The following is a 13,493-nucleotide window of genomic DNA, read 5'->3' on the forward strand; positions in this document are numbered from 1 at the left end:
GGTCGGTGAAGGTAGAAATCGGAGGACAGGCTTATTGTTATGCATGGGATGGAATGAGGAATGGTACAGTATCAAACCGTTCCATGCATTGTAACGAGCCTGTCCTCTGATGTCTACCTCCAGCAGCCTCCCCTGGATATGACATGGTCCTCTGTGGCTCAGTTGGTAGAGCATGGCGTTAACAACGCTTCGGTTGTGGGTTTGATTCCTGCTGGAACCATATACTGTATACTGAAATGTATGCACTCATTGCAATGTAAGTTGCTTTGGATAAAAGAGTCAGCTAAACGGCGTCTATTATTATTATATTACGTAATCTTCTTTGGCACATGGGCCTTTTTTCTTTGGCATGCAATATCTATTTGTTCCAAACTGATAATGGAGAAACTGATAATGGAGAAACTGATCATGGAGAAACTGTATGGAAATATTGTTATTGATCAGCCGAATGCATCAAGTGATTTGTATTCATCTCTTCTGTCACAGTAAAACACACGCATGTGTACAGTACAAACAAATCCATTGAAACTACCGGTAGTTCTCATACCAAGCAGCATCAGAAACACAAATGTGATATTCGCATGGGAACTCACGGATGAAGGCATGCACTGTGTGTGAACGTTCTTCCCAACTCGTAAACACCCCCACACAAAAACACACAGACAGAATGGAAGTTGCCTCAAGCGCTTCAGGCTGGAATCCAGTTGTTGGAGTGGTTGTATAAGAAGGATCGCTTTGACGATGTCTCTGGTTCATAGAAACCTGAAATGAAAATCACATCATGCATGTAACCCAAATACAGTACGCCTTTTCAAAAGAATATTAGTGATGATAGCTGAAAACATCATAACATCATATCCAGTCGATATTAAAAAAACATGCTGTATCGACGCTTATCACGGAAAATAAAACATTGCCACTGTGACCTGACCACCGTGATCAGTATGACAAGGAGCAAATAATAATAATAATAATAATAATAATAATAATAATAATAACTTTTATTTGTATAGCACTTTTCCTGCAAACGTTGCAGCTCAAAATGCTCCAATCATTATATAATCAACATTTCATTATTTAGTCATTTAAAGGCAATATTAAAAAGATGGGTTTTACTCTTGACTTGAACATTGTGTGCTGAGGTTGCATCCCTAATGTAAACTGGCAGAGCATTCCACAATTTGGGTACATAAAATGAGAATGCAGCCCCACCAAATCTTTTTGTACATGTGGTACACAGAGAAAACCAGCATCAGAAGACCTGAGAGCTCTATTGGGCTGATATGCCAGCAAAAGGTCTTTCAGATATTCTGGTGCTATACCAGTGAGAGCTTCATAAACAAGCAGAAGGAACTTGAAATCTATTCTAAATCAATCAACCAATCAACCAGTACCTGGGCCGGGCACCCCCTGGCCCCTCAGGTGTTGGGACCACCGGCTCGTCCCAGACACAAACGCAGCGCTGGACATGAAGCGCCTGGATGGGCCCCCGTAGTCCACGATGTCATAGTGCCCAGGGCCCGGCGGGGGGGGGTTCTTAGGAAGGAACAGAGGAGGAACTGATATCCTCAGGAAGTGTCTCCTCCTTGGACACGGATGAAAGGAGAGAGAGACGAGATTTTATGAGATGTTACCATAGGAACATCCTCCCATCCCATCAGATGAGATGTTACCATAGGAACACCCTCCCATCCCATCAGATGAGATGTTACCATAGGAACATCCTCACATCCCATCAGATGAGATGTTACCATAGGAACATCCTCACATCCCATCAGATGAGATGTTACCATAGGAACATCATCAATGCACTTCTGGTTAGATGCTAAACTGCATTTCGTTGTCTGGTACTTGTACTCTGCAATGACAATAAAGTTGAATCTAATCTAATCTAATCTAATCTAATCTAATCTAATCTAATCATCACATCAGATGAGATGTTCTCATAGGAACATCATCATATCACATTACGTCACATAGAGAGATGTTATTATAGTCCCATGATTTGACTCACGGTAGGTTGGTCCTCTTGCCTGGCCCAGGAGCCTGATAGGGGTTGTAGGCGCCCGGGCCTGGGACCTGGTGGTTCACAGGAGACAGGATCCTCACCGTGTTGGACTTGAAGCAGGAGAGGGGAACCTTGGGGCACTTCTGAGTTACGGCATCATTCACTGTGTAGTGGCCTTTAGGGAACGAGGCAAATCAATTAATGTTCAAATGTTGGAACTGAGGGTGAGCCAATGCAATGCAGGCCAATGAAAAGAATATTGCAAAAAAAAACACAAGATTCCATAGAGAGTAAGACTATTCTTACATGGAGACGGTCCTTTTAAAGTATTTAAGCACATAGAACTGCGTCCTGTTCTTGACAGAAACACTGACTGAGCAGACACTATGGAGTTCCTCTCCACTCCACCAAAAGACACCTAAAGTACCAAAAGAAAGAAAATAACAGAACTGCAAGATATCATTTTTTCAGGACACTTACACAATAGCGTACAATAACAATAAGCCTATGTCTTAGTGTCTTCCATAGGGCTCTACCCTCTTCTTATATAATCTATGGTTTGAAAAACCTAATAATAATAATGATAATAATTCATTGTATTTATATAGCGCTTTTCCGAGGCTCAAAGACGCTGACAATATGGGAAAAACAGAAAACACAGAAACAACAAGCAACAGATAACATGAGCACATAGAACACAGAGTTAACGAACAGGGAATAAGTAACACAGCAATGTCCAGGGGGGGAGGGGGTGGTAGGGTTAGGGGAGATGGTTAGGGGTAGGGGAGGTTGTATGCATGGGAGAACAGGTAGGTTTTGAGGTGGGATTTAAAAGTGGAGAGTGAGGGTGAGTCTCTGAGTGGTTGAGGGAGAGAGTTCCAGAGGCGGGGTGCAGCTCGTGAAAAGGCACGGTGCCCGAAGCCTTTGAGTTTGGAGGGTGGGACAGTGAAGGGAACAGTGGATGAGGATCGGAGGGTACGGGTAGGGCGGTGGGGGAGAAGGAGGTCAGTCAGGTAAGGGGGGGCCAGGCTATGGAGGGCTTTGTATGTGAGGATGAGTTCTTTCAATTTGATACGTCCTAATATCACATACATTGTATTGGTTAGGGGCTGGAGTCTTGTACTTGGGACCATCTGGTTGAACTGCTACTGGCAGCCTGAAGGTCCTGGACCCCCCCCTGCCGAAGCTGTGCTGGTTTATGAAGGAGGCCTGCAGGTTGTATGCATCAGGCCCTGGGATTCCCCTCTGAGGGTTCCGGGGAAGTCTGACAGCCTAGTGGAGAAGACGGCAATTATTCACATTCTGACAACGTTAATGTCCTCAGAGAGGCAGTGTGTTGTGCAGCAGAAAAGAATACACAAAGACAACATCAAAAAAGGTGTACTTTACGCAAAAATCTGTTTCAAATATATTTCTCATCATAGTCCATAATCATGGTCCCAAAATATGATTGTGTTGTGAGTTAAAGCCTCATAGATATCCTAATGACAAGCTTAAACTTAATTTCTGGAAAAGTGATTTGTTTGTTTAGTGATGTTTTTTTTTACTATGGGCAACATTTAAGAATGTGAATTCTAAACTCCTAGTGATAGGTGTACCATTACTCCGTGATAGGTGTATCATTACTCCTAATGATAGGTGTATCATTACTCCTAGTGATAGGTGTATCATTATGACCTGGGATGCAAATCCGCCGGTGCCTTTCTTTGAGATGGAGGGACTGCTAAAGTCAGCAGACGTGTGAGACATGTATGTGGCTGGCCCTGGGTTTTCATTCTGTGAAAAAATAATCATATCAGTCATTTGATGATTGGGTGGATTAATGCATTGATTGATTTGTTGGTAGACTTATTATTGAACTAATGTACCTGACTGTCTTCTGAAAAGAACCTCTTAGTTTGTGAAGAGAACCCCTTCTTCTCCTCGTTGCTTATCACCACCACTTGGTATTTTGTTGGTATTGATGATGTGTGTCCTGGAGGTTTGCAGCCTAGATGAAAGTAAAAGAAACAATAATGACTAATGTGGTATGAGATGAACGAGAGGCTATTGTGATTTACAAGGTAAGGCAGTAAGTGAAAAGGGACACTCACCTTCATTCAGGCCCCTGTGTTGGTGACCCATCATAGTTTCTTAGCCAGGAGTAGGACAAGTATCTGACACATGTAAATGCATCGCCTGTCAATCTGTTTTGGAGGGAAGTGAGTCAGCTATACGACCCGGCATGGCAAGGAAGCTTGTTTTCTGAAGTTGTGAAATGTAGCTCCTAAATCATACTGTAAACTGTAACGAATTATTATTCCTTTTCAGAGAGAGAGAGAGAGAGAATGAGAATGTTTATTTTGGTCCCCTATACAATTCACAATACAGATATAAAACATTTACACAGTCACAATGCATAACACCAGGACCAAAAAGGTGTAGGCTGAAGCCATGGCTTATTGCGCCTACCCTTGTTACATGCATGTTGTTGTTGTTTTTCCCCCCATGCATGCATAATCAAAACATTGAAACTTTTACAAACAAAATGTCACTTACGCATGTCAACAAAAGTTCAAAAATACCAAACAAAAACTATATTTAAACCTCTGTTTTATACTTGTTAATCATCTTATTTTTAAATATTTTTTTTTATCCTTTTAGTATACTACACATTTTCATTTCCTTTTCAAAAGTATTCCATAAGTTTACTCCTTTAACTGTTATACATCTTTGTCTTGCATTTGTTCTAATCTTTGTTTTCATAAACATACATATTCCTCTGAGTTCGTAATTACTCTGTCTAACTTGAAACAGTCTCTGGATACAGTCTGGAGTGGAAGCATCTTATTTTTTACTTTATACATTACTTTGATATCAACGGTGGCAACAAATGATCTCTTACCACTCGGAAATATTGTAGAAAAACATCATTTTCAACTTCTGTGTCAGTAGATTAAATGTATCCTGGCGCGATAGCGACGTTACCATGTCAACGAGTAAACGTTGGCTCGAAAGCCAACAATGTTCTGTCGTCTAGCGCTACTGTGTGGTCAGTGGCAGTAATGATCTTATTAAGGTTCCTTAATGACATTCATGTAAACACCGACTCCGGAAAAGTCTCAGTTTTGGTAGTACTAGATCTTAGCACCGCGGTATATGTTTATTAAAAAAGTACACAGTTACATGCTAACTCCCCCTGTCTATATACCCCCCTGTGAATAGGCCATATAGTGTATATAAGTATAGAAGTTCACATATTAGATACATTCTCAGATTCCTACCGATCACTTATCCCCCTATTTATATCCCCCTATTTATATCCCGCCTATTTTATGTCTATTTATGTCTCATCCTTTTTTAATTATCTTAGGACTGTGTTTGTTGTTAGCACCTAGGGTTCACAACTTAGATATTCACACCGTAGGAATCCTGGGAACCAGATGCACATTTGTATATAATATGTTTTGTGTACCTTAAAAACTGTTGTCGCGGTCACAAGTTAGAAAAAGGGTTTGACATGGAAATTACCAGCTCTTGCTGGAATGGAGTTTTGAACATTCCATCATAATATGTAATTAATAATTTATTAATTCAGAATAAATCGTTTGAAAATAACAATTCACAAACAAAATCACCCCAGTTAAACATAATGGGAATTATTTATATAAATGATTCATATTAATGATTACAAATTACATAGTAGTGTGTGTATCAAAATAATGTAGTTTGGCTCTTCTCACTCTAATCATCGGAATTCAACCTCCCAATACAGCAATGATGTCATAATGGCCACGGTGACAAAGCCCGTGTATGATAGTTCCATGGACACAACTCATCTGTCTCTCTTCGAGTGCAGCTGCTTTTTCAAGTTACTGGATGATTTTAGCTCTTTTCTTAAATATGAGGAAGTGTGCCACTATAGGTTTATTATTGGTTATTGGTGTTTTGGTGGCCCTCCACACTCTGGAGCTCCCGCATGGTGAGGTCCTTCTGGACACAGTCACGGCCCCCATGGTGCTCCGGCATTGGGCCAGCACCCCTCATCTCCAGGCGGACACCCACACAGCCAAGAGTGGCCTGGTCAACCGCCGGCCAAGCTGGATGACCGAACTCACTACGGTACAGGCTCACCAGAGGACCAGGGTGGCTAAGGCTACGAGACCCACCATCAGTGCCTCGCGTAGCCAAGAACAACAACAACAACAACAACAACAACAACAGAAACTGCTATCTGTGTGGAGGGAGGTTGGAGAGGTTAATGGCGGGCCAGAGAGGACCCAACTGGCCACCACAGAGCACATTGCTAACGCTCACCAGAGGACCAGGGTGGCTAAGTCTACTAGACGACAACAACAACAACAACTCCAACAACAACAACAATTACAACAACAACAACAGAAACAGCTATCTGTGTGGAGGAAGGTTGGAGAGGTTAATGGCGGGCCAGAGAGGACCAACCTGGCCACCACAGAGGACATTGCTAACGCTCACCAGAGGACCAGGGTGTCTAAGGATCCAGACACGATCCGTGTATCTGACCTCACAAGTGGGGAGAGAGAGAAAGCCAACAGGGCTTGCTGGATGAGGAAGTTTGGAGAGATCCTTCTGCAGGTACAGGGATGTGATGAGGCAGTGGGGGTCTGAGAGGGGTAGAGGAGGGCTAGGAGAGAACACCACGTTTGTTATAATTCACATTACGATGGACAGTATTTGTAGTGCATCTAAGTGTGCATCGATATGTGTGTGTCACAACAATCTTCTCAAAAAAAGAAAAAACAACACCATTGAAAAGTCACCAACCATTGACTACCGAGTCAATAATATTCAAGTGAAGAGAAGGAATTATATAACTACAGTTGATGAAGGGAAATCTTAACGCCAGAACAGCTATGAGGGGTCATTTGAGTAATTTTTTAAATATATATCTTTGCACTCGATCAAATTTCAGGACCCTCCTTTCATGACTTTTCCTAGATATGTGTGTTCTACCACCCAGTATTCTTACATTTTCAAAATCACATCAGGGTAAGCCAATATAAAGCTATTCTGCAGTTTTTCTGTGTAGGAAGCAGGCTAATTTAGAAGTGGCCAACTAGTGGTCGTTGTGTGTAAATAGCAGTTTAGCATTGTAAAAAGTACAAGTGTCACAACTTCTCACGTCTCAACTTATTCCCGTGCTCCGTCAGTGGGCTCCTCATCTCCAGGTGGACACCCACACGTCTCCAGGTCTCCAGGTGGACACCCACGCGTCTCCAGGTCTCAAGGTGGACACCCACACGGCACAGAGGGACACCCACACGGCCCAGAGTGACGACCTGTTCAACCGCTGGGGAAGCCGGATGACCGAATTGACAACGGAACAGGCTCACCAGAGGACCAGGGCTACGGCTACACCCCCCATCGTACGGACACCCAATATGGTGTAGATAGAACAACAACAACTGCTACAACTTTTTAGAGTTATTCCTATTTGGATTACTTTGGATGATTTTAGCTCTTTTTTAAATATGACTAGGAAGTGTGCTACTATAGGTTTATTATTAGTTATAGGTGTTTTGGTGGCCCTCCACACTCTGGAGCTCCCGCATGGTGAGGTCCTTCTGGACACAGACAAGCAAGACAACTGTTTTAATGTTCACAACTGACAAGGAGTGCGAAGAAGTGTGCGTTCATTATCCAACCAAACCAACTGTTTTCATGGAGTGGTGGAACGGTCTTCTCTTACTTTTTTCTTTCGTAAAAGGAGCAATAAACAAAACAATACATTGAATATAAATGTTAGTTCTACTTCTTGTTTTTCTATGATTATAGTGCTGCCAGTCCCCTGGAATAGCCCTGGCAGGGTACCGGACACACCACATAGACATATGATGACTAGAACACACCACATAGACATACAATGACTAGAACACACCACATAGACGCACGACGACTAGAACACACCACATAGACATACAATGACTAGAACACACCACATAGACATACGATGACTAGAACAGACCACACATCACACCACATCAACCATGGGAATAGTGCAATATTCTATAACTGTGCAATATGTTTACATTCTTGTGTTAGGGTTCATATAGACCATGACATTCTAATAGATAGACTAAAGACCTGGGTAGGACTTTCGGGCACTGCCCTTAAACTGGTTTAGATCCTACCTACAGGACAGGAGCTACTATGTCTCCATTGGCACCTTTGTGTCTGACCAAATTAAAATGACATGTGGGGTTCCCCAAGGGTCAAAGACATATTACCGAACGTGCCTACCGGGCCCAGGCCCAGGGGCCCTTTGCATTTCTTTTTTTTATAAATTTGTTTTTCAGATTTTATCCCTTTTTCACCCAATTTGGTATCCAATTGAACCCAACCTAGCATCCAATTATCCCCTGCCTATTGCGTAGGATCCGCCACACGACCCCGTGGCCGGCAGCCCCAGAGGAGATCGCCAGGCAACCTAGCATCCAATTATCCCCTGCCTATTGCGTAGGATCCGCCACACGACCCCGTGGCCGGCAGCCCCAGAGGAGATCGCCAGGCAGACTAGCTGACTGGCTCCTCGAGCCCAGCACCGTTATTCCGGCACCCCGGGGGCGCTGTTGCGCGACGGATCCTTGTCCGGAAATAGTCCTATACCGGCCGCTCAATATGCCGCTCCCTGTGTGCCTCGGCCATATCCGGATCTGGCGAGACCGGGATTCGATCCCAGTCCCCAGTGGGCAGCTTGCACTAGTGGCTAGTGCTTAGACCGCTACGCCACCGCGGGGCCCCTTTGCATTTCTTGTCGCAGGGACGCCGGTAGAATTCTGGTCATGAAACTTTTTTTTAATTTTTTATCACAACGTCATAAATTGTTATAATTAATAAACGCCATAAAAGTGTGTGGTTGAAGATGCTATGAAAGTGATTTTTGTAAACAATGTAATTTGTCAATAAATTAACTGTCAAGACTTGTCACATGACAGCTTCTCCTCAGAACAGAGAAAAAGGGAACAGTGTTGCCAGATTGGTCGTATTCCCACCCAATTGGGCTACTTATGATCACACTGGGCGGGTTTTAGACTGTGGTTAGCCATCTGGCAACACTGTTAGGGAAGCAAGATGCTCCCGTAACACTAGAACCGCCATGACGTCAATTTGACCCAAGTGGGGTTTTCAATTGTACATAACTATGTTTTAATAAAATATTGAAGTCCCCACCGTCTTTGACTTTTCCTAAAATGGTGTTGGGTTGCACTTCCTATTGTTAAATATGGTATAGTCGTGAGATCGGCCCAGAAGATCACCGGCGCCCCCCTCCCCTCTCTGGAAGAGCTGTACAACACACGCTGCCTCAGGAAGGCCTCCAAGATCTCCAGAGACCCATCCCACCCTGGGAACGAACACTGTGTTCGGCTGCCCTCAAGCAGGCGGTTCAGGACCATGTCCGCAAGGACAAATAGACTGAAGCTCAGCTTCTACCCTAGGGCCATTCAGGCCCTGAACACAGCAAAGACCTAGGTTCTAGGCCCTGGAAAATCTAGACAATTTGATGGCAGCTACTAGATTGTAATCAAGTGCAATACTGAAACACAACTGTGAACAATTCAAACCTGCAAACTGCGACACTTTAAATGAATGTGCAATAATACTATGTGCAATATGACAACCCTCGTGTACATAAGGTTCAGAGGAAATGTTAGGATATTTATAGCATAGAATAGAGTAGAGCACAGTGTTTTATTTGTATAGTATAGTATAGTGGATAGTGTATATAGCCTTTATTTATGTAAACCAGCTCTTTTCCATCTTGTTTCTAGAATCCCTATCCGTTTGTATTGAGGGAGGCCAGGCCTCCCCCAGGAAAGTGGTTTCTAATAGAAGTCAATGTAATGCAATTTTTTTCATGGCAATATGTGATTGGCCAAATCACTGAAAATGGGTGGGCAACGGAGGCCTGGCCTCACCATGCATTGAGTCCAGGGCTGAAAGATTGACATTTTGTTCGTCCAATCACATGAAGCCATTTTGAGAATTCGCCAGTCACTTCAGTCAAAGAAACACTCGCCTGTGTGGCTGCTCTAACCTGTTACCACGGCCGCCGAAATGAAACGCACACACGTGGTGCTGAGGTAGAGCTGTCCGGTGTGGCCCAGGCGTTATGGTGAACAGCATCATTGGTGTATGACATAGGACACAGTGTAGGGCCTATAGAGGAAAAGATGACCACAGTTCATAATATCTTTGCCAAACACAATGGAATACACTTCCCCCATTGCAATGATCCGATCAATACTCCTTTGGTCTATATCTTCTTCTTCTACAGTCATGGGTATTGTTATGTTACGAGTATTGACTGTAACTGTTTGTTGTTATGCTAGTGTTGCTGTTTATCTCTGTCATACTCAAGACTCAAGTCAAATTAGATGGTAACCAATGCAGTATATCATAAAATGAGAGGGGGGGGGAAGGGAGATATCATCTTAGTGTTGACAGATGGAAGGAGAGGAGAGGAAAGGAGAGATAATGTAATTGCTGCTCTTCTCCCTAAGTGACCATGGTGGACCAGAGGGAATGAAGACTGCTTATTACTGTCATCACAGGGGCAGAACGAACACACACGCACGCACGCACGCGCACACACACACACACACACACACACACACGCACGCACGCACACACACACACACACACACACACACACACACACACACACACACACACACACACACACACACACACACACGCCTACACGAATCTGCAGATGTGAATTATCCGAATGATTATAATCTTGATACATTTGTAATGGCACATCATGGCAATGACATAATGGTCATTTCTCAATACAATTTGGTTGCATGAGATATCTGCTAACGTTTTGTGTGAATGTGTCTTGTGAATGTGCCGCTTCCTTTATTGTCGAAAGAGCATATCTGAAACTGCTTCTGGATGTTGTGTGTCGTACAACCACATGAGAGGTTCGTGCATGCAAAGGTCGTCCAGCCGGCACGTTTAGGTATGTTTTAACGTATTTTAATGACTTCGTCATACAACATACACGTACAAATGGTTTGCCTGGTTAAATAAAAAAATTTAATAAAAATGTTTTAACGTATTTTAATGACTTCGTTACAAATGACAGGACCTCCGTGTTGTATAAATGTGCAGGCTACTTTACAAACAGGTTGTCACTGTTCCTTGTACCTAGAGACATCAACCAGTTAGTTGTCATTGAGTTGGTGCGCTATGCTTCCTGATTTGGTTGTTGAACTAATGGCTGCGTTTGTAAATTCGCTCTGAGCGCGCCGGAGCGCACACTGGGTTCAACGTCATAAACGGACCAAGTAATTTGATTGGACAAGAGGCATTCCACGAGTGCTGATCAGATTTCCAGAGCGTACTTACGAACGCAACGAATGATTCATCGTAGCCAGATACCCGGCAAACTAGTCTTTCGTCTTATGAGGGGAGAAACTATTTATTTTGGTGTTCGTATGTGTAGTAGTAGTAGCCAGCTTGATAATGTGATGTTAATGATATGTATTATTTGGAAGGTATGCAACAACTACTTAAATTCATTAGATTCCAGAGGATATAGAAACCTGTAACACACCTTACCTGTCCTGTTCTGTTCTGTTTTAGATTTGTTCTCAGAAGGATTCTCTGCCTGGAGAGGAGGATGCTGGGACTTGTAGGCGCTCCAAGGGGAGACCTCCTCCTGAGGTGTACGTTGAGGTCTTTGGTTGCCTGCTCCAATTCCACACACCACATCCAGAGGGTGTGGCTCTCCTCCCCGTCCCCTAACAGTGGACATCATCGTCAGACCCTTAGAAAGGGGACTCGTTCCCCCTATGGATCCTTATCACAACACACACTGGGTAGTCCCCTTACCTTCCCCTGTTTGACCCAGACGGCCTTCCTCTCCCAGGACCCCAAGCCTCCTCCTTCCTCCTCCTCGGCGGTGGGGATCAAGCTCCGGACGCGGCTGGCGGTGACCCTGCTGTTCGGCGGGGCCCTGCTGGGCACGTGGTGGTACGTGCGCTCGGAGAAGCGGCAGAAGCTGCAGACGCAGCGGATCGAGCAGCTGAAGAAGGTGGCCCTGGGCCAGGGTGGCTTCCACCTCCTGGACCACAGGGGGCAGCGCAGGACCAAGCGGGACTTCCTGGGCAGCTGGGTCCTCCTGTACTTCGGCTTCACCCACTGCCCGGACATCTGTCCCGACGAGCTGGACAAGCTGAGCGCGGCGGTGGCCGAGCTGGACCTGGACCCGTCCCTGCCGCCCGTCCAGCCTCTCTTCGTCACGGTGGACCCTGAGCGGGACGACGTGGCGGCGTTGGCGAGGTACGTGAAGGACTTCCACCCCCGCCTGGTGGGCCTGACGGGCACGGCGGAGGAGGTGAAGGAGGCGGGCCGGGACTACCGGGTGTACGCCGCCGCGGGACCCAAGGACGAGGACGGGGACTACATCGTGGACCACACGGTCCTGATGTACCTGGTCAACCCCGACGGCCTCTTCCTGGACTACTACAACAGGATGAAGAGCGACGCGCAGGTCGCCGAGAGCATCCGGAACCACATGAAGACCTACGTCAAGTTGCTATGACGACGACGACGACGTGTGTCGAGGAGTCACGGACTCACCGGACTGAGCGGTTTTGGCGACCCGAGAGCGAGGTTGCTCTTCGTTCTAGAAACTTCTGCCCTAACTGTGGGGGAAGGAGGGAGGGAGGGAAGGAGGGAAGGGAGAGAGCGAGAGGGGGAAGGAGGGAGAGAGCAAGAGGGAAGGAGGGAGCGAGAGAGGGAAGGATGGAGGGAGAGAGCAAGAGAGAAGGAGGCGTCTGGACTATTAGAGAGCTTCCAGGACTGGGGGTGGAGAGTGGATGATGGGATGATCCCTCATCCACTCTCCTCCACCCCCGGTCCTGTCGCTCCCTCTACAGGCCAGGTGCTGTAGCTCCCTCTACAGGCCAGGTGCTGCATGCTCCCCACACCCACCGTTTGATCCGTTTCACAGATCTGATACGATTGGGCCTCTCTGGGCTAAAGCAGCTGTACCTGGCTTATCCTACATTGCTTACACCCGTCCAGGCCTGTCAGATCTGTGAAGGGGAGTGAACCAGAGGCGGGAAGGTAGTACCTTCTGGAATGAGGCTCAACTGAAGACCTTCTAGAGATATTCTCAATGTGAAACGAGGGCCTGTTAAGTTATTCACTGATCAGACTGAACCACAACGTGGATGGATACTTGTCTGAGGCAATCGATTCTATCTTTGTAGCTTCAGCCTACTCTTAGGGTACTTGCATACCGTCATGAATAATGATTGTGTGGTGTTCATGTTCATGTGATGTGTGATGTTCATTTACTTGGCATCCTTGCAGCATGTATATCATTTAATTAATAATTATAAATTGTCATTTTAATTATATACAGTCATCTGGCCACCTTATAAAGACTTTGTCCTTTACAAAACAATGCGACAATTTCCTACAACATTATACATTTGGTCACGGCTTTCAT

At 45.1% G+C, this 13,493-nt stretch overlaps 2 protein-coding genes across 2 annotated transcripts; one reads left to right on the forward strand and one right to left on the reverse strand.

Annotated features, from left to right (window-relative positions):
• Positions 1 to 688: 688 nt before the first annotated feature.
• Positions 689 to 4,132, reverse strand: stpg1 (sperm-tail PG-rich repeat containing 1; the record flags this gene model as incomplete). Its single annotated transcript, XM_080527620.1, has 8 exons — positions 689 to 762; positions 1,395 to 1,585; positions 2,015 to 2,183; positions 2,315 to 2,426; positions 3,101 to 3,280; positions 3,686 to 3,784; positions 3,877 to 3,998; positions 4,102 to 4,132. The coding sequence occupies 8 exons, from the start codon at positions 4,130 to 4,132 to the stop codon at positions 689 to 691; spliced, it is 978 nt and encodes a 325-aa protein (XP_080383746.1).
• A 6,807-nt stretch (positions 4,133 to 10,939) lies between these two features.
• Positions 10,940 to 12,632, forward strand: LOC308153448 (protein SCO2 homolog, mitochondrial-like). The gene is made up of 2 exons (XM_080526600.1): positions 10,940 to 10,991; positions 11,618 to 12,632. The coding sequence occupies exon 2, from the start codon at positions 11,655 to 11,657 to the stop codon at positions 12,576 to 12,578; it is 924 nt and encodes a 307-aa protein (XP_080382726.1). The 5' UTR covers positions 10,940 to 10,991; positions 11,618 to 11,654; the 3' UTR covers positions 12,579 to 12,632.
• The last annotated feature ends 861 nt before the right edge of the window (positions 12,633 to 13,493 follow it).

The sequence above is a fragment of the Nansenia antarctica genome (genome assembly GCF_963989245.1).
Source record: "Nansenia antarctica genome assembly, chromosome: 3".
Lineage (NCBI taxonomy): Eukaryota > Metazoa > Chordata > Actinopteri > Argentiniformes > Microstomatidae > Nansenia > Nansenia antarctica.